The sequence below is a fragment of the Pseudorasbora parva genome, chromosome 17 (genome assembly GCF_024679245.1).
Source record: "Pseudorasbora parva isolate DD20220531a chromosome 17, ASM2467924v1, whole genome shotgun sequence".
NCBI lineage: Eukaryota > Metazoa > Chordata > Actinopteri > Cypriniformes > Gobionidae > Pseudorasbora > Pseudorasbora parva.
In genome coordinates this window covers 13038620-13055671 of record NC_090188.1, presented here as the reverse complement: position 1 = coordinate 13055671, position 17052 = coordinate 13038620, and the positions used below count along the sequence as shown (strand labels likewise).

Sequence of the window (17052 nt, the reverse complement as noted above, 5' to 3'; positions counted from 1 at the left end):
ACTCAAATTAACATAATATTATAACAACATGAGAAAAATATGTAATAGTGTGTGTGTGTGTATAAATATATATATATATATATATATATATATATATATATATAGCAAATGTATATTTATCTCTGGGTTGTTATACCAAAAAATAAATGTTTTCATATTATGTGTCCCAATTCAGAGGCTCTCATACCCTATTTTCAGATTAACTAATGTGTAAATACTTACAAAAATAATATAAATTTGGTACCAAATTGTTAAAAAAGCAGCGTGTTTGCTACTCTTTTTATTCATTCTTTATGGCAATGTAAAAACTTTGAGAAACATTATAATAATGCATTGCATTTTCTTTCAAATTTATTTTTGAGTAAATATTGTGCAAAGTGTGCACTTAATGTTATTAGCTCTCACCATCAGTATGAATTATCTTTTATTGAACGGATTGTTCCGTGATTTATCTGTATGCAGTAGTACCAAGCTTCTGAATAAATGTAAACGTAACAGCAATGACGAAAATCTGTAAACACTCTTTTTGCTAGAGTACCATCGAGTACGTCCTCTAGCGGAAGGATGCAGAGGGCATGCGCGTGACGTCACCGCCTGCCAGCGTGCCTGCGGTTACGCCCACTGAGTGGCAAAAAGACATGAGTGGTAGCTTTGGTTTTCAGCATGAATGCCGCGGAAAACACACAAAACACATCTAAAACGGGTTAGAGCTTTGAGATTTACTTTATAAATAGATTTGACAAGAAATCTGAGGTAGAAAAATACAGAATATAAATAAGTGTATATACAGTATATAAATCTCTATTGTGGGTTTTTTATTGATTTTTTATTATTATTGTTATATTTTAAAATTCTCTTTTTTAATGTATGTTGCATGTTATGTCTGTGTCTCTAAATGGACAATGAGTTTGAAATAAAAGTTAATAATGACACACACATGACTGGTTCACTATCTTTGTGGGGACTCTCCATAGACATATGGTTTTTATAGCCTAAGCCTACTGTACAAACTGTATTTTCTATCCCCCTACACTGCCCCTGCCACTAAACCTACCCATCACAGGAAACATTCTGCATTTTTACTTTTATTTTACTACTTTCTCAAAAAAAAAAAAAAAAAAAAAAAAAAAAAGAACTCATCCTGTATGATTTATAAGCCTTTTGAAAAGTGGGGACCGCTGGCTGGTTCCCACAGTGTATGCTATCTCAGGTTTTACTATCCTTAAGGGGACATTTGGCCCCTACAATTTAATATTAAGGGCACACACACACACACACACACACACACACACACACACACACACACACACTCATTGTAAAGCATTAATTTCTATAGGATACTTTTTTCACTGGAACGTATAATTATTAAAATTATTTATAAAATCACATTTCAATAGGCTATAAATTGGTAGGGCTGTCTTTAATGCTGTAATAACCGGCGGCGACATGCCTATATATATTCACAACACGACGCACGTAATTACCCATGTCTACATTGTTTAAATTTGGCCAGTCGGATATAAGAACATGTGGAAATTAGCACATGCTTATAAATTATGACATTCATTTAATTAGTGGGCGGATCTTCTCAACTTCCCTGCCTCAGCAGTGCCTCTGCTGCTGTACAGCTTTCGGTTGTAGCGCAAGAGCAGCCAGCTGTACGAAACTGATTTCCTTCGAGCTGAACTGAAATTAGCCTATAGACTGACTGACTGACTGACATCTACCCGAGAGACGCCGCACGCTGTAAATCTGCCTCAGTTACAGCAGACCAGATCATCATGAGTGTCAGCTCAACACGGAGCAGCGGGGAAGAACTCGACGAGCTGGAGTCGGTCAGGTGAGCTGAACCAACCGTGTTATGCTCAAATGTAAGAATGACACAGAAAAAAGGAAAGAGACAAAAAAAAAAAAAAAAACGTATCTGAAGAGCAAACTATTATTAATCGTATATTTGATTGTTCTTGTTTGTTGTTGAGGTTAGCGGCGTCAGCAAAAGAACGAGGAAATACTGGTGGATTGGTGGTTGAAAGAAGCTTGCAGAATCCTGATTACTCATAACTGCAGGATAACCTATTTTGTTAATACGTTTTTTGTTTGTTTGACTATAACATAGTAAAACAAATGTTAAACAATATTTTGTTTAGTGTTGATTTTAATTATTTCATTCATTAATCTAATGCTCTTCCAAAGTCCACAAAATCCAGCCTATGTCAGTTTTATATTGAACCCCAAATTAAACCTGTTTTAGGACCATTACGTATATCGATTTATTTTTCTTTGTGACATTACTTTTTTGACCAGGAAGCACATTTACACCAATTCATGTTCGTTTTAATTTTAACTGTAATTTTCGTTATTCCCATTATTAATGCTCATTGGATTCTCACTGTATACAGTCTTGAAATTCAGATCATGTCCATATTTTTTTTTACATTCAACGTTTTTATCCAAAAGTTTCATAAATGGTTGATCATTTGAATAGGTGCTTGCTTGCTTATTTATTTATTTATTTATTTGTTTGTTTGTTTGTTTATTTGTTTGTTTGTTTGTTTGTTTGTTTAATTAATTTATAACATCACTCGACTAACATAGAAGCACGGTGCTGTGTAGAACTTTCTTGAAATACAAAATCTATCTATAATCGATAGATTAATTTCCATTTAAATAAATTATGCTATTGACATATCAGGGTTTTTTTTATTTCTGCAGTAATAAAGTAACATATTATTATTAAATCAGCCCTGTGCATTAATATATAATACACATAACATCCATTGTGTTGTCTAACCCAGATACCCATTTCCAAGAATGTTGCCTGGTGGTAACTGTGTGAAATCCTTAAAGGAGTAGTTCACTTTAAAATAAAAAATTACCCCATGTTTTATTCACTCAAGCCATCTTATGTATATATGACTTTCTTCTTTCTGATCAACACAATCAGAGTTATAATAATACATTTCCTGATGCTTCCAAGCTTTATATTCTAGTGATATATGTTACGATAGTTATGCTTTCTTGTAAGTTGAATATGGAAGGCGGTCTGGCGGCAGCTAGATATTACTTTATAAAGTTTTAAATATGGATATCTTTCTTACAAACACTAATCAATTTGCCATTATTAACCCCCCTGGAGCTGTTTGGAGAACGTTTATGGATGAATGCTTCAAACTCAATGGACCCTGTCACTGCCATTATAAGCTTGTAAGCGTCAGTATTTTTATTAATATAACTCAGATTGTGTTTATCAGAAAGAATAAAGTCATATATTACCTAGGATGGCTTGAGGGTGATTAAATTGTGGCATAATTTTAATTTTAAAGTGAACTACTCTTTTAATATCTTTGTCTTTAATGTGGATGTTGATAGTGGACATCATCATATGAAATGGCTTTGTGTTTAAGTGCCCAAATTTGTTTCTCTTTGTAGCTGGTATCATTATGATTTGTCCCGGCATGCAGCTGAAGCCCTTCTCCTTTCGAATGGGGTAGATGGGAATTTTTTGCTCCGAAACAGCAACAAGGGTTCTGACTGCTTTGCTTTGTCTGTCCGGTAAGAAATGTCCACTTTGGACATAAGTTCATAAGTTATCATACTTACAGTCAGCTCATCTTAATATAAAAGTGCCATTTGGTGAGACACAGACATTCTGTAGATTATGCAAGTTAAATATTTTCGTTGTGTGCACGACAAAAGCCATGGTAATTTTTCCGTAATTGTAAACTGATAAAAAAAAAAATATGTTTCCTATTTTAATATATTTTAAAGAGTTAGTTCGGCCTAAAATGAAATTTATGTAATGAATGATTTACCCTAATGTCGTTCCTCACCCGTAAGACCTCCGTTCATCTTCAGAATACAGTTTAAGATATTTTATATTTGAGTCCCAGAGCATATGCAGTCTGTGCACACTTTACTGTCCATGTCCAGAAAGGGAATAAAAACATCATCAAAGTAGTCCATATGTGACATCAGTTAGTTGATTAAAATCTCTTGAAGCATCGAAAATACATTTTGGTCCAAAAATAACAAAAACTACAACTTTATTCAGCATTGTCTTCTCTTCTGGGTTTGTTTTCAAACCTGAAATAAAGATTCAAACGGCCATGAATCAGCGTATTGATTCATGAGTCGGATCACCAATCTCACGTGATTTCAGCAGTTTGGATCACATGCCAAACTGCTGAAATCGCGTGAGATTGGCGATCTGAATTCACTGATTCATGACCATTTGAATCTTTATTTCAGGTTTGAAAACAAACCCAGAAGAGAAGACAATGCTGAATAAAGTTGTAGTTTTTGTTATTTTTGGACCAAAATGTATTTCCGATGCTTCAAGAGATTCTAATCAACTAACTGATGTCACATATGGACTACTTTGAGGATGTTTTTATTCCATTTCTGGACTTGGACAGTAAAGTGTGCATAGACTGCATATGCTCTGGGACTAAAATATAAAATATCTTAAACTGTGTTCCAAAGATGAACGGAGGTCTTACGGGTGATGAACGACACTAGGGTGAGTCATTCATGACATTGGGTGAACTAACCCTTTAACATGTAATGTATTGATGTGATGCAAAGCTGAATTTTCAGCATCATTACTCCAGTCTTCAGTGTCACATGATCCTTTAGAAATCATTATAATATGCTGATATGCTACTCAAGGAAGATTTTTTTATGGTTATCAAGGTTGAAAACAGTAATATTTTTTAATTATTAAATTTTTTATTTTATTTTTTATTTAAGGGTTCTTTGATAAATACATTCAAATAAATGCTGTTCTTTTGAACTTTCTGTTTAACATTTTAAATGTCTTTGCTCAATAAAAATATGCATTTCTTTAAAAATCTTTCTGACACCACACTTTTTAAAGGTAATGCATATAATAACCTCAAATTAACTTATCTGACCGTTGTTCAGTGCAGCAATATACACTCCTTTCCTAAAATGAGTTGTGTTCCTCTGACCTCTTATTAAGCAATCAAGTTTAAAAATTCAAATGATGACTTTTTGTTAGTCCCCTTATTTTTCCATTTCTCTTATTTTCTGTGGGTATTCAGTTTATACTGTGGGTATAAGTGTTTCAGTTCCCTTTTCTTTTTTCAAAGTGTCAGTTGTGAATCACTGTTGTCTTGCGTCTTGAAAAATAAAGGTGTTTACTCCCACTGGAATATATCAATAAGAAACTGAGGCAGTACCACTGTGACTGACTGATGTATAAATGCATTTAATTCTGAGGTCAAATAACTCTTCATTTATAGTGTGTGACTTTGTAGAAATATTGCCTATTTCAGTGCAACAATGCATGATATTGCTTTTATACTCTATAAACAAGTTAAAATGAACTAATATTGAGAATTCACTCTGAGTATGGCAGTATTTCCTCACTCTCTTTTCCATATCAACACTCTATCAGAGCGAAGGACTCAGTGAAACACTTTCATGTCCGGCGGCAGTTTGGCAGGTATTCCTTTGGCTTCAATGAATTCCCTTCCCTTCAGGATTTTTGCAGTCACTTTGCCAATCAGCCTCTGCTAGGAAGTGAGACAGGTTAGCTGTTTGCCTTTAATTTACATTTCACAAATTTTCATCACTTCTGCAGCACAGTCACACTGTTTCCTGTTTCACTCTTGTTACCAAGGAAACCTAATAGTGCTACGGTTCCCATACCCACGGCAGGTGGAAGAGCCATCTATTTATGAGACGGTGTGTGTGCATACGGCCATGCAGACAGGCCGGCATGAAAATGACCTGGTGCCTAATGCTCCATCGGTAAGTCAAAATTACATTATAAAGACACACATGCACACATGTATTACATTTAAAGTGCCCCATCATGCTTTTTTTCTTTTATATATTACTTTCCATGTAGTGTGTTATCTGGCTGTTTGTGAATGTAAAAGATCTGCAAAGTTTCACAAATTTAAGTGGGCGATAAATGGAATTACTGTCTCCCAAAAGAATGAACCGATTCTGATTTGTCTGAATCTGAAATCAGTCATCAGTAATTCCAGCTTTACTTCCTTCTTAATCCTACATAGGTTTGTCACACATTTTCAAATGCTTATTTTGACCCACCCACAAACACTTTAGGTTTAGCTGAGCCCTGGAAGAGTTTGGTTAGTGTTGGCGATATTTTCAATGTTTTCAAGGCAATGTTTTCTGTGCTGTGAAAGCAAATAATTCAGCTCGCTCTCATCCGGGTCATGGCACCAATGTAACCCCTCTGGTCTGGCAAGGGAAGCGGGCACGCTAAAAAGGACGGGAAAGACTGCAGTCTGAAGCTCGCCTCTTGAGATCAGGGGAGTGAGGTTAACCCGCACAGTTCTCACTAGCTGACCTCCATTACGCTCACCACCCTAAACCTCACTCCCATTCGGTACCAATGTAACCCTTTGGGTCCTACTTGCCAGATGACTCAAACCGGCATGAGAGGCGGGCGAGCTAACATGGACGCTAAAGGCTGCAATCTAGAGCGTCATTTGCTAGTGTGCATCTGAAGGCCAGGGGAGTGAGGTTTACAGCTTGCACTTCCAAAGGATGAGAATTGATGCTGTAAAACTGACGGTATCATTACTGTTCGTATCACTGTGTTACAAGTGCCAAAGAAACCTCGGGAGCTAAAATTCAGATATGGTAATCCCATTTCTCGACAAACTGTGCAATTGGACCAACCAGAGCGGAGTATGCTCTTTTAGAAAGGTGAGTTTAGAGAGACCGAATCCTTAGTTGAACCGTTTCATACACTGTATGAAAAAAGGTGATGCTAGATGGTATATTATCAGAAACCTGAAGTGTTTTTTTTTTTACCTTGGATGCAAGTAAACCTATTTGAGACCTCAAAAACAAAATTAGGATCCTTTAAAATAGCATAATAGGGGCACTTTAAAAGAGTAATATAGCTTGGAAAGATTTACATTCATCAGTTAAATGGCTGTCAGCACTTGATTTAAAATCAATACATGCATGCAGTCAGTGGCATTTATCTGTGTGTTAGTAATATTATCTGTGCTTCTGAATCATTGGAAGTTTTTTCATGTTGTTAACAGCTTGGCACAAAAGAGGGTTATCTGGTTAAACAAGGAGCGATTATCAAGGTATAGTTACACAAATTTCTATCTATCTATCTATCTATCTATCTATCTATCTATCTATCTATCTATCTATCTATCTATCTATCTATCTATCTATCTATCTATCTATCTATCTATCTATCTATCTATCTATCTATCTATCTATCTATCTATCTATCTATCTATCTATCTATATAGACTAATATTAAAAATTCAAACCAATGTTTGCAGTTAATGCCAATTTCTGACTAATATGGTAAGTTATGACTGGGTAAACTGGTTCTAGAGCAAACCTAGTTCTAGTTCTGTTGGCTGATGGAATTCCTCTTTATTTATTTTCTGGGCAGAGCTGGAAACAGAGATGGTTCACGCTAAATAGATATGAACTTAAATATTTCAAGGACAAAATGGTAGGTCCATGTATTTTGTACAACAAGATTTAGAATTAGATAACAATTCAAGTGGATTATTTATCTCACAGAAAACTGTCCCCTCAGTTTGTAGAGCCTTTACGAACCCTGGATCTGACGGAGTGTTCTGCTGTCCAGTTTGATTACAGTCAGGACAGGGTCAACTGCTTCTGGTGAGAGATTTATGATATGTTTCCACTATCGGGTGTCAGGGATAGACGAAATTCAGGAAATAGGCTTTCCTTTTGTTTTGTAGAGAATTTATATACATTTTGATGGTGACATATTCTGAAGAGGGGGAAAAAAGTATACAGAATCCAAAACTCTTTCAGACATGTTTCAGTTTTATAGTAAGTTCGAATTTACTTCCCTAAATTCAATTAAGTAATTAGAGTTTTACATCCTGTATGCTGCATTCATCCAAATTCAGGATTTGTACCGTAATTTAAAAGGCTTTCTCAGTTCAATTCTGAATGGTGCACAACTATACGTTTATGTGTCAAGGGCGACAATTAATTAATTAAAATGTTTATATGTCAATATATGCCAATTAATGAATGATCTTTACACAGTTATTTAACTGAATCCTCCAACTGAGCTGAATAATGTCACTATTACCTTGTTACATCTGCTTTACAGCTGAATTTGAATCTCTTATTTTATAAAGTCTGCATCATAATTCTGTTATTTTTCCTGTTTATTATTGTGAAGTTGCTTTGAAACAATCTATATTGGTTAAGTGCTATAAAACAATAAGGGTGACAAAATATGACTTGAAGCTAAGACCTTTTCTATTGTGCTAGACTACATTTTTACATCTGAAACTTCTGCAACTGGCCAACCATGAAATTACTGGCTATTTTTGACAACTGAAAATGAGCTAGTATATCTGCAGCATTACACAGTTCCTCTGCTCACTAAATCAGCATTAGAGAATTGGCATGACAAAATGAATACTGTCTGTGTACAGTCTAAGAAATAAAGGTAGTAATTACAATTTCATATCAAAATCCTAAAATGATGCATTCAGTATCTATTGCAAATCTGATATTTCCCAACATGCAAGTGGAGATAAAAAATGAGGAAGGGCAGTCAGAAACCCCTATACATGGACTTCCTCCTGCCCACATATTTTCCGATGTATGCTCAATTTCACTGTGCAACTCTGTATTAATATTCTTCTACTTTTTTTTTATTTTCTCTTTTCTATAGTCTGGTGTTCCCCGAGAGGACGTTTTATTTGTGTGCAAAATCCGGTGCTGAAGCAGATGAATGGATTAAGATACTGCGATGGAAACTGGTAAGCAGAACTAAAAAGTTAACCATGGAAGAACAGTCACTATGAATAATCAATGTACGTCATGGTTAACGGTATAAATAGTCGATTATTTCTTTGTTCCAGTGAAAATGAATTAATCTGACACACTGCACCAGCCTACTTGTAAATGTATTTGTTTTTTTTGTTGTTGTCCTTATTCTAATGACTACCCTGCATTTCCAGTCACAGATAAAGAAAGGTCGATGATGTTCAACACGGAGGGAAGTAGCACTGAGACAAAGGGAGCTGTGTGTAGTATTATTTTACTTCATCATACTTCAACTTCATCTGATGCATTTGGCATCATGGTTGTACAAATCACACAAAGATATCATCAGGGCACTGAATCACACATGCAAGTTTTTACGTCTGGGACGAGTGAAGTCCCAAGGCACCATGCTATCATACTTTAAAAAGAGTCTAGAGGCGGTGCATTACCAATGTTGGGATTATAACTGACAGTAGTTAGTTATTTTAATTTTTTTCAAATATTATAGTCTGTGTGGACCTTTCAGATTTTCGTATTCTTCTCCAAGCCAAGCTATGCTTGCAGCCTTTAATCAGCGTGTCTGCTTAAAAAAATACATTATGTACAATACCCCTTTATAAATGTATCTTTGACTATGAAGAAGTAAACATGAAAAATATAATGACGTTTCTGCATTGAAAAGACATTTGGATGCAATATACTTTTTTCCAGATTCGAGTGCTCCAGTGATGTATTTTGTAGGCTAACCTGGAAGTTAGCATCACCCTTGTTTCCTTCTCAAAAACCCAATAAGATTTTCCATTGACTTTTGGATTATTGCAGTTTATGAAGTTTGAAGCCTGAAGACAATCGGCAGAAGAAAAAAGTAGGCAATAAAAATAACCAACTTCAACGTCACCATAATTAAGCTTCCGACAGTTCTTTCAGTCTATTTTAAAAAAAAACATTTCCCTTAAAAGGGATACTTCACCGCTTTTTCATATTAAACTATGTTATTCCCTTAACTAAGACGGGTTGATACATACCTCTCTCTTCTCAGAGCGTGCACTTAATCGCTCTGACGCAGTGACATTCTGATAGCAGTTAGCCCACTAAGCCCAGTTCATTCATTATGGTACCAAACAGAAATTAAGTTAGAAGCGACTAAACACCTCCACGCTTTCCCTATTTAAATACAGTTACACGAATAGCTGAACGATCAAGTATGGTGACTTAAAATAAGACGTGGCGCTTTTCAAAGCAGATTAAAAAGTAGAACTTTAATGTATGGAGGAATAGCACTTCTGAGAGTACTTCGGCTCGGCGCAGTAAAAAGTCCCGGCTGAAGCATCCTCCCTCACATTTCTGTCAATAGGGGGGAGGGGGAGATGTGAGGTATGTATCAACTCGTCTTAGTTAAGCAATGCTACTTCTCATGTGATGTGTAAACTGACAATGAAACTGTAATAGTACCCGTTTGTCTAAGGAGAAGTCCATTCTGTAAAATTGTTACATGTCAACAAATAAAATTTATTTTTGTAAACCAAAGCTTTAGACAAATTTATTAATTAAGAGACGACACAAAGGAGCAGGTTACATTCATAAAAGGCATACAGCATCAAGACCAGCAAACAATTTATATGTACATGTGTGTGTATGAGCCAGAACATCAAGACATCAGACTGGATGGGCGCTCGTGACACTCTAGTCCAAATGTCTGATTCCTGTAGGTACTGAGATGAATAGCAACTAAGCTACTTCCACCACCTGCCTTAGTTCTTCAATCAGAGGGACTAGCTCCTTCTCAAGACTGAAGATCAAACCTAAATATGAATGAAAAAAAAACGGAAATAATCATTAAACTGTTATTGTCTAGCTGAGCATGCATTTGAAGGCTCTGTGGATTTTGTCCAAGTGGAGAAACTCACCCGTGTTGGCATTGCTACTTGCGATGAAACTTATCACTAAGGGTAATCGGTTGAACTGTACAATCTGCCAAGGAAATACATACTTAAATACATACACACATTTATTAAAAAAAAACTAAATATGCTTAATGGACACTTTTCACATTTCAGAGAAGTCATAGTTGAGTAAATTTCTAATGTGAGAATATAATTCTAGATGTGTGATGTTGAAAACCGTGCAAATGCGCCATTAGAGTCTGTGAAAAGGGTCCATAAGTAGCAAGTCATATGTGTGTGTTAAATATAAATGAAGTACCTGGTATGTGTTATAATAACAAATGATGCTCTTATTTTTGGACAAGCCGAGCTTGCTGCCCTGGTCAGTTGCCAAGGCAAAGGTGGACAGGAACGCTGGCCGCAGTGCATAGTCAGGAGCATTGTCATTGGCAACTAAAGGTAAAAACAAGTCAAATTTAAGATGGAGCTTCAGCAGATTTACAAACAGGCATTAAACTGAGATATGAAGCTGCTACCTTTGATTACAGGGACTCCATCTCTATCTGTCACCACTATTGCATGGAGTCCTTCAACACTGATGATGGCAGAAAAAAGTATCATTCATAACAACTCTGAATACATCATGAATTATAAAACTTGTTTAAAATAAAAGACACATCTCTTTACCTTGGCAGTTGTTTATACAAAAAACTCCTCAGATTCTGAAACAATTAAATAACACGCATTATTATAACATTTCCAAAAGATATTTCAGCAAGCGCATTACAAATATACTCACATCTGCCATATTCATTAGATTGACTATGTAGCTCCCCTGATGCACCCTGTAACAAAAAGAGGAAATAATTCGAAATTCTGACAGTATCTTGAACATTTCATTGTCTTGTTAGGCAGCATTTTTTCTCACTAAACACTAACTATTATACATGGAGGAAACATTATAACATATACAACAGTTGTTATGCACGGAAGAAACATATATTAAAAAAATAATACGCAAAATGTAATAGTATTACCTTCAATTCAACCCAGTTTTATAAAAAGTTCTTCACTTGTTTATGTGCGATCATCACATGACACAAAACAGAAGGTTTTTTCCGTGTACGTAATATCCGTTTAAAACGTCACGTACAAGGAGAGCGCATGTACACAATGCCATCTAGTGGTGGCTGTTGAAGCTGCTAGTAGAGAGTTTTCATTTTCAGCTCTTTACCTGAACTAAGTTAAAGTGTATAGTCATTTTATCTGAAATCATTCAATCCACATCTAATATATAACCTAGATATCGGTTTGTTTACTTATGTATTTATTATTCACATTATTGTGTAAACGCACTTTGAATGCCTTGCCTTTAGATATGAATTGTTTGGCCTTGGAAATCATTGTCAAAAAATACAATTAAATTCTCTGAAAATAAAAAAAAGTAATATATATATTATCTTTTTTAAAGATTGGTGGTGATCTCAGTAACCTTAGACTTACAGGTCTAATAATGTGCACCACATTATAGAATGTTAAATACTTTTCTTAAAACGAAAGGTTTTTATTGGCTTTGATGGCTCCATGAATAACATTTAACACCCATGGAACATCTAGTAGACAAAATTGCTTTATTTGAAACAAACAAAAACCTTGTGAAACCTTTATTTTTAAGATTGTTGTTTGACACTTGAAGTCTGATAATCATATATAGCCTATATATATATGTTGTAACATTATGATACTTATTTATATGATTTATCTGTTATAACAATGATAATATAGCCTAATAGGCCACTTAAAGTCCACTTTATCTTAAACAAGCTGTTTAATCCTAAAGTGATGTAATCACATTCTTGAAATAATGTTGCTAGATATAGTACTATGCAGATGGGTTTTACCTATCTGCATTTGCAGTCCTTGAGTCTCAAACTATTTTTAAACACTTGTAAATTTGAAATATTTGAACTACTAAATTGTCCTTATTAATATTAGGCCTACTGCCTTTTGTTGTTTTTAATGGTGAGATATGCTAATGATGACTTGTACTCACATTCCAATAAAGCTTTTCTGTTGTACAGAATGAGAAGCTTTCATGTACGGATTAGTACTGAAACAACGGTTTCTTCAGTCCTCACAAACCAAGCAGAAAACATAATTAGGGAACATAATCCAGGCCAATGGTTTTCCAGCCCTTCGTTCCCTGAATCACCCCGTAACCTTCTACATCCCCCGAGCACATACAGTTTTATGATCTCTCTCTGGGACGGGAAAGTCTGGACTTCCATTTTTTTAAGCTGCATGGTTTTGTTTGAACAGATGTGAATGTTAGACAGAACTGAAGCCTGAGTGGTGTATACATTTACATATATGATTATGTGTGACGAAGAGATGGCACCTGGATTTCTGAACGCTTCTGCTGAGAATGTATATGGTGAAAAGAGCGCTTTCTCACAAACAGAACACAATATTGTCGCTGCATACCTCATCACAGCAGGTAAAGAGCAGAGATTATGTCTTGTATTTGATGTCAACAATTAGCTAGATTAATTCAAACATTTAAATAACTAATTTGACAATTATCATGTTGATAATGTATCAATTATCACCTTTGAATTGGCATAACTTCTCATTAAGTAAGAGCTTTAGTAATGCCAAGAATTGCCTCACCTTTGCGGCCTAATTAGCCTACCCGTGCTAAAATTCTCAGAACTTCCAATAACGTCAATAGAATGTTTGTTTAAAGTTATTTTGTATTTAATAATGTTCTCAAAACTGCAGTGCAAAAAAAACATTTTTTATCAATTTTTGTACGTTTTAGTTAGACTTCCTTGGTTCTCTAAAAATGTAGCATTCTTCAAGTAACGATAATAACATTCGTTTAAAGTTATCTACTCTTTAATAATGTTTTTTAGGTTTTAGTTGAACGTTTGTCTAATGTAACATTTGACTAGTATCTGATATTTAATAATGTCCTCGAAAATTAGCGCATAATTTTAGACAAAAACGTCTATTGTGGAACTTTTTTACGTTTTTAGTTAGATTTCCTTTGGCAAAAAGGTCCAACCAAAGTTTTCAACAAACTTTCTTCCAGAATAGCGAAATAAAGAAATGACAAATAAGAAAAAACTTTTTCATAAGTTAGCAAAAAAAAATATTTTAATATGTTTTTGTTACCTGGCAGGCTTGGATCCAGCATGTTTTTAAGAAATCTTGAAATTGACATTTAGCCTACAGATTCAGCCAGACGTGTGAAGTAACCAGCAGGGGTGTGTGTAAAAAGGAAAACTGAAAACGGGAAATGTTTAGAATGGACATGAAATATGTGTGTTTCCACAGTCTTAACCGCCTGCTCTCCCTGTCTGTCTTTTTCTCTATGTCTATCAGGAGTGGTCAGTCTGAGTAGTAACATTGTGGTGCTGCTGATGTTTGTGAAGTTCAGAGAGCTGCGCACTGCCACAAACGCTATCATCATTAATCTGGCTTTCACTGACATTGGCGTAGCTGGTATTGGTTACCCGATGTCAGCAGCCTCAGACTTGCATGGGAGCTGGAAGTTTGGCTACATGGGGTGCCAGGTGTGAACCTCTGTCCTACTCAATTTTTAGACAAAACACAGTCATTTTCATTGTAAAATTAAGCAAAATTGTGAATATAGTCATAGATCTCATTAATTTTGCATAAGCACTCTAGTACATCCTTTCTTACATGTAAACAACAAAAGAACTTGTTGCCTCTGTTACAGATATATGCTGCCCTGAATATATTCTTTGGAATGGCCAGTATTGGGCTGCTCACTGTGGTTGCCATTGACCGATACCTTACCATATGTCGATCTGACATAGGTATGGATATGTTCATACAATTGCCTGAATGAAATATGAACCGCAAAGGACTGTCATTGTCTTAGTGGAGGCCAGGGTCAATATAATTTGTGCCAAATGCAGTGGGAAATCTATTCATGTGTGTTTGTTACAGGACAGAAGCTTTCAACATTGTCATACACACTATTAATTGTGGCTGCTTGGCTGAATGCTGTGTTTTGGTCAGCCATGCCCATCATTGGTTGGGCAGGATATGCCCCTGACCCCACAGGAGCCACCTGCACCATCAACTGGAGAAACAATGACGCGTGAGTGAAGAGCGATATTACAGACCCATTTTATTCATTTACCAATCTTTTATTAGTTTTACCACTCTGTAAAGCTTTTTCCTTCAGATTGTGCATCTTAGAAGTGGAGAGGGGATTACAAGTGGGACTAATCCTGTTTGATTTTAGATCTTTTGTGTCCTACACAATGACTGTGATTACTGTCAACTTCATCATTCCACTGTCGGTCATGTTCTACTGCTACTACAACGTCTCGGTTACTGTGAAGAGGTACAAAGTTAGTAACTGCCTCGACAGCATCGACATTGATTGGTCTGACCAGATGGACGTGACCAAGGCAAGCAAAAAATGTTTTTATTTGCCATAAAATCCCATTCACATGAGGGTGCATGTAAGAATATTTTATTTAAAATACGTTTTATTTCACTACATTGGTGGTCGTTTTAAATCATGTCTGAGGGCATATTTACTTGCCCAGGCAAATGGCTGAGTTAACAGTTGATTATTGCACATTGTTTTACTGTTGTCTTGTGTTTTAATGTATTTTTGATTTGGTGTTTTATGTTTTTTGGTTCTTACTTATGCTGTTGAAATGTGCTATACAAGCAAACAAATAAATAAATACATTTTTAAAATATGAAAAAATATTAGTTAAGAAAAATAATTCTTTAAAGGACTTCATATCATTAACTAAAACTACTAAATACCTATTTAAATATTTGAAATAAAGCAGAAATAAAATTAAATATAAATAATAACTTTAGAAATGTTTTATTGGCAACTTAAATAGGTTGTAGTACTAAAAATACTTAAATTAAAACTGAAATAAATATAAATTAAAGCTAAATAGAAATATTGTATAAAAACTTAACAAAATATTAACTTGAACTGAAATTAAAATGACAAAAAACTTGTATGCATTTTGACCATTCATTTACACAACATCTGTGTTTTGGGGGCCTAAAAAATGGCATACCTTTGAAAATTAGTAATAAAGGGTCAATAAGCAAGATAATAAATTTGTCAATAAACACATTTTTGAAAACAATACCTTTATTGTCTCTTTGTACACAAAAACAAAAAAAATGTGAATGTGAGAAAACAGTGAGGTCATGTCAGCGCAGATGCGGTTCAATTCCCGTTCAATTCCCGGCTCCGAGTCTTGACCCCTATTTCTCCAACCCACTCTTTCCTGTCAAAATCTCTACTATTCAATCCAATCGAGACACAAATAGCCAAAACTTAAAATAAAATTAAACAAAAAAATTCACATCTATTGCCTGGCATGCAGTACATCATTGTCATGTAAACCTACCTAAAGAATATAAAAATAAAAGCTAAGGGTATATTTACATGACAACAATATACTAAAACTGGAAACGTTTTTCATGTACAGATTCACAAATTTGAGTTTTTGTAGTTTGCATGATGATAACGGCATTATTTTCAAAAACGTGCACTTTTTCAAAAGTTTCCATTTTCATGACCCCCCGTTGTCGTGTAAATGACCAAAACGTAGAAAATGGTGTCATGTAAACGGCCCCTGAATCTAAATATAAATAAATACTATAGGCTAATAGTTTATAAATAATGCTCATAACACTCCTTGACTGTTTTTTGTGCTCTCTTGTTTTGTTTAACTTGAATGCTCATTTTTTATAGATGTCCGTTATAATGATAGTGATGTTCCTGGTTGCCTGGTCTCCATATTCGATTGTGTGTTTGTGGGCATCATTTGGTGACCCCAAAAATATTCCAGCTCCAATGGCCATAATTGCCCCACTCTTCGCCAAGTCCTCCACCTTTTACAATCCTTGCATCTATGTCATCACCAACAAAAAGTAAGGCCTCCTCTTTCCATCTTTGTTGTCAATATTTTTTTTCTTTACTAATGAATATTTGTTGACTGCAGGTTCAGGAGAGCCATCATTGGAATGTTACGATGTCAAACACGTCAGCGAATGACTATTACCAACCAGCTTCCAATGACAGCGTCTTCTGTGCCACTCAACCCTTAAATGAAGAGTGAATCAGCTATTTAAACATTCATAAAACATCAGCGCTGGACGCTTTCCGTCTGCTCCAGTTTTAACACCACTAGGGCACGATTACTTTGCAGTCTCGGATGGATGTAAAGTTTTCTTTGACCATGAATGTGGTTCCTGCAACTGGCATTGCCTTCTTTTAACCTTGCTATTCAGTATCTTGTTACATTGTTATGTCTATTGCAAATCTTGTGAAATTGCTGTTCATGATACTGTATGT

The 17052-nt window shown here is 35.2% G+C and overlaps 3 protein-coding genes across 4 annotated transcripts; 2 read left to right on the top strand and 1 right to left on the bottom strand.

The window, feature by feature from the left end:
• Positions 1-1766: 1766 nt before the first annotated feature.
• On the top strand, positions 1767-9126 carry dapp1 (dual adaptor of phosphotyrosine and 3-phosphoinositides). Its single transcript, XM_067421888.1, has 9 exons — positions 1767-1840; positions 3430-3552; positions 5420-5553; positions 5645-5775; positions 7053-7100; positions 7424-7486; positions 7574-7659; positions 8699-8786; positions 8988-9126. Exons 1-9 carry the CDS (start codon positions 1782-1784, stop codon positions 9009-9011), a joined length of 756 nt encoding a protein of 251 aa, XP_067277989.1. The 5' UTR covers positions 1767-1781; the 3' UTR covers positions 9012-9126.
• A 1191-nt stretch (positions 9127-10317) lies between these two features.
• Positions 10318-11822, bottom strand: lamtor3 (late endosomal/lysosomal adaptor, MAPK and MTOR activator 3). The gene is made up of 7 exons (XM_067421889.1): positions 11714-11822; positions 11476-11521; positions 11364-11398; positions 11213-11271; positions 10996-11129; positions 10701-10764; positions 10318-10595 (listed from the first exon to the last, which is right to left on the bottom strand). Exons 2-7 carry the CDS (start codon positions 11488-11490, stop codon positions 10522-10524), a joined length of 381 nt encoding a protein of 126 aa, XP_067277990.1. The 5' UTR covers positions 11491-11521; positions 11714-11822; the 3' UTR covers positions 10318-10521.
• Positions 11823-12927: 1105 nt separating this feature from the next.
• On the top strand, positions 12928-17051 carry rrh (retinal pigment epithelium-derived rhodopsin homolog). Of its 2 annotated transcripts, none has more exons than XM_067421792.1 (7): positions 12928-13173; positions 14064-14254; positions 14422-14521; positions 14655-14808; positions 14956-15124; positions 16450-16628; positions 16700-17051. In XM_067421792.1, exons 1-7 carry the CDS (start codon positions 13047-13049, stop codon positions 16803-16805), a joined length of 1026 nt encoding a protein of 341 aa, XP_067277893.1. In that variant the 5' UTR covers positions 12928-13046; the 3' UTR covers positions 16806-17051. The 2 variants fall into 2 exon arrangements, with proteins under 2 accessions (XP_067277893.1, XP_067277894.1); XM_067421793.1 differs by lacking the exon at positions 12928-13173 and adding an exon at positions 13358-13410.
• The last annotated feature ends 1 nt before the right edge of the window (position 17052 follows it).

Excerpts from the sequence above, each read along its gene's own strand:
- dapp1 (XM_067421888.1), top strand. The coding sequence starts at position 1,782 with ATGAGTGTCAGCTCAACACGGAGCAGCGGGGAAGAACTCGACGAGCTG. Across the intron at positions 1,841-3,429 it reads GACGAGCTGGAGTCGGTCAG|CTGGTATCATTATGATTTGT; the intron begins GTGAGCTGAACC and ends TTCTCTTTGTAG. Across the intron at positions 7,487-7,573 it reads AATATTTCAAGGACAAAATG|TTTGTAGAGCCTTTACGAAC; the intron begins GTAGGTCCATGT and ends CTGTCCCCTCAG.
- lamtor3 (XM_067421889.1), bottom strand. Across the intron at positions 11,130-11,212 it reads TGGAGTCCCTGTAATCAAAG|TTGCCAATGACAATGCTCCT; the intron begins GTAGCAGCTTCA and ends TTTTACCTTTAG. Across the intron at positions 10,596-10,700 it reads AAGTAGCAATGCCAACACGG|GTTTGATCTTCAGTCTTGAG; the intron begins GTGAGTTTCTCC and ends ATTCATATTTAG.
- rrh (XM_067421792.1), top strand. The coding sequence starts at position 13,047 with ATGATTATGTGTGACGAAGAGATGGCACCTGGATTTCTGAACGCTTCT. Across the intron at positions 14,809-14,955 it reads AACTGGAGAAACAATGACGC|ATCTTTTGTGTCCTACACAA; the intron begins GTGAGTGAAGAG and ends GTTTGATTTTAG. Across the intron at positions 16,629-16,699 it reads TATGTCATCACCAACAAAAA|GTTCAGGAGAGCCATCATTG; the intron begins GTAAGGCCTCCT and ends TGTTGACTGCAG.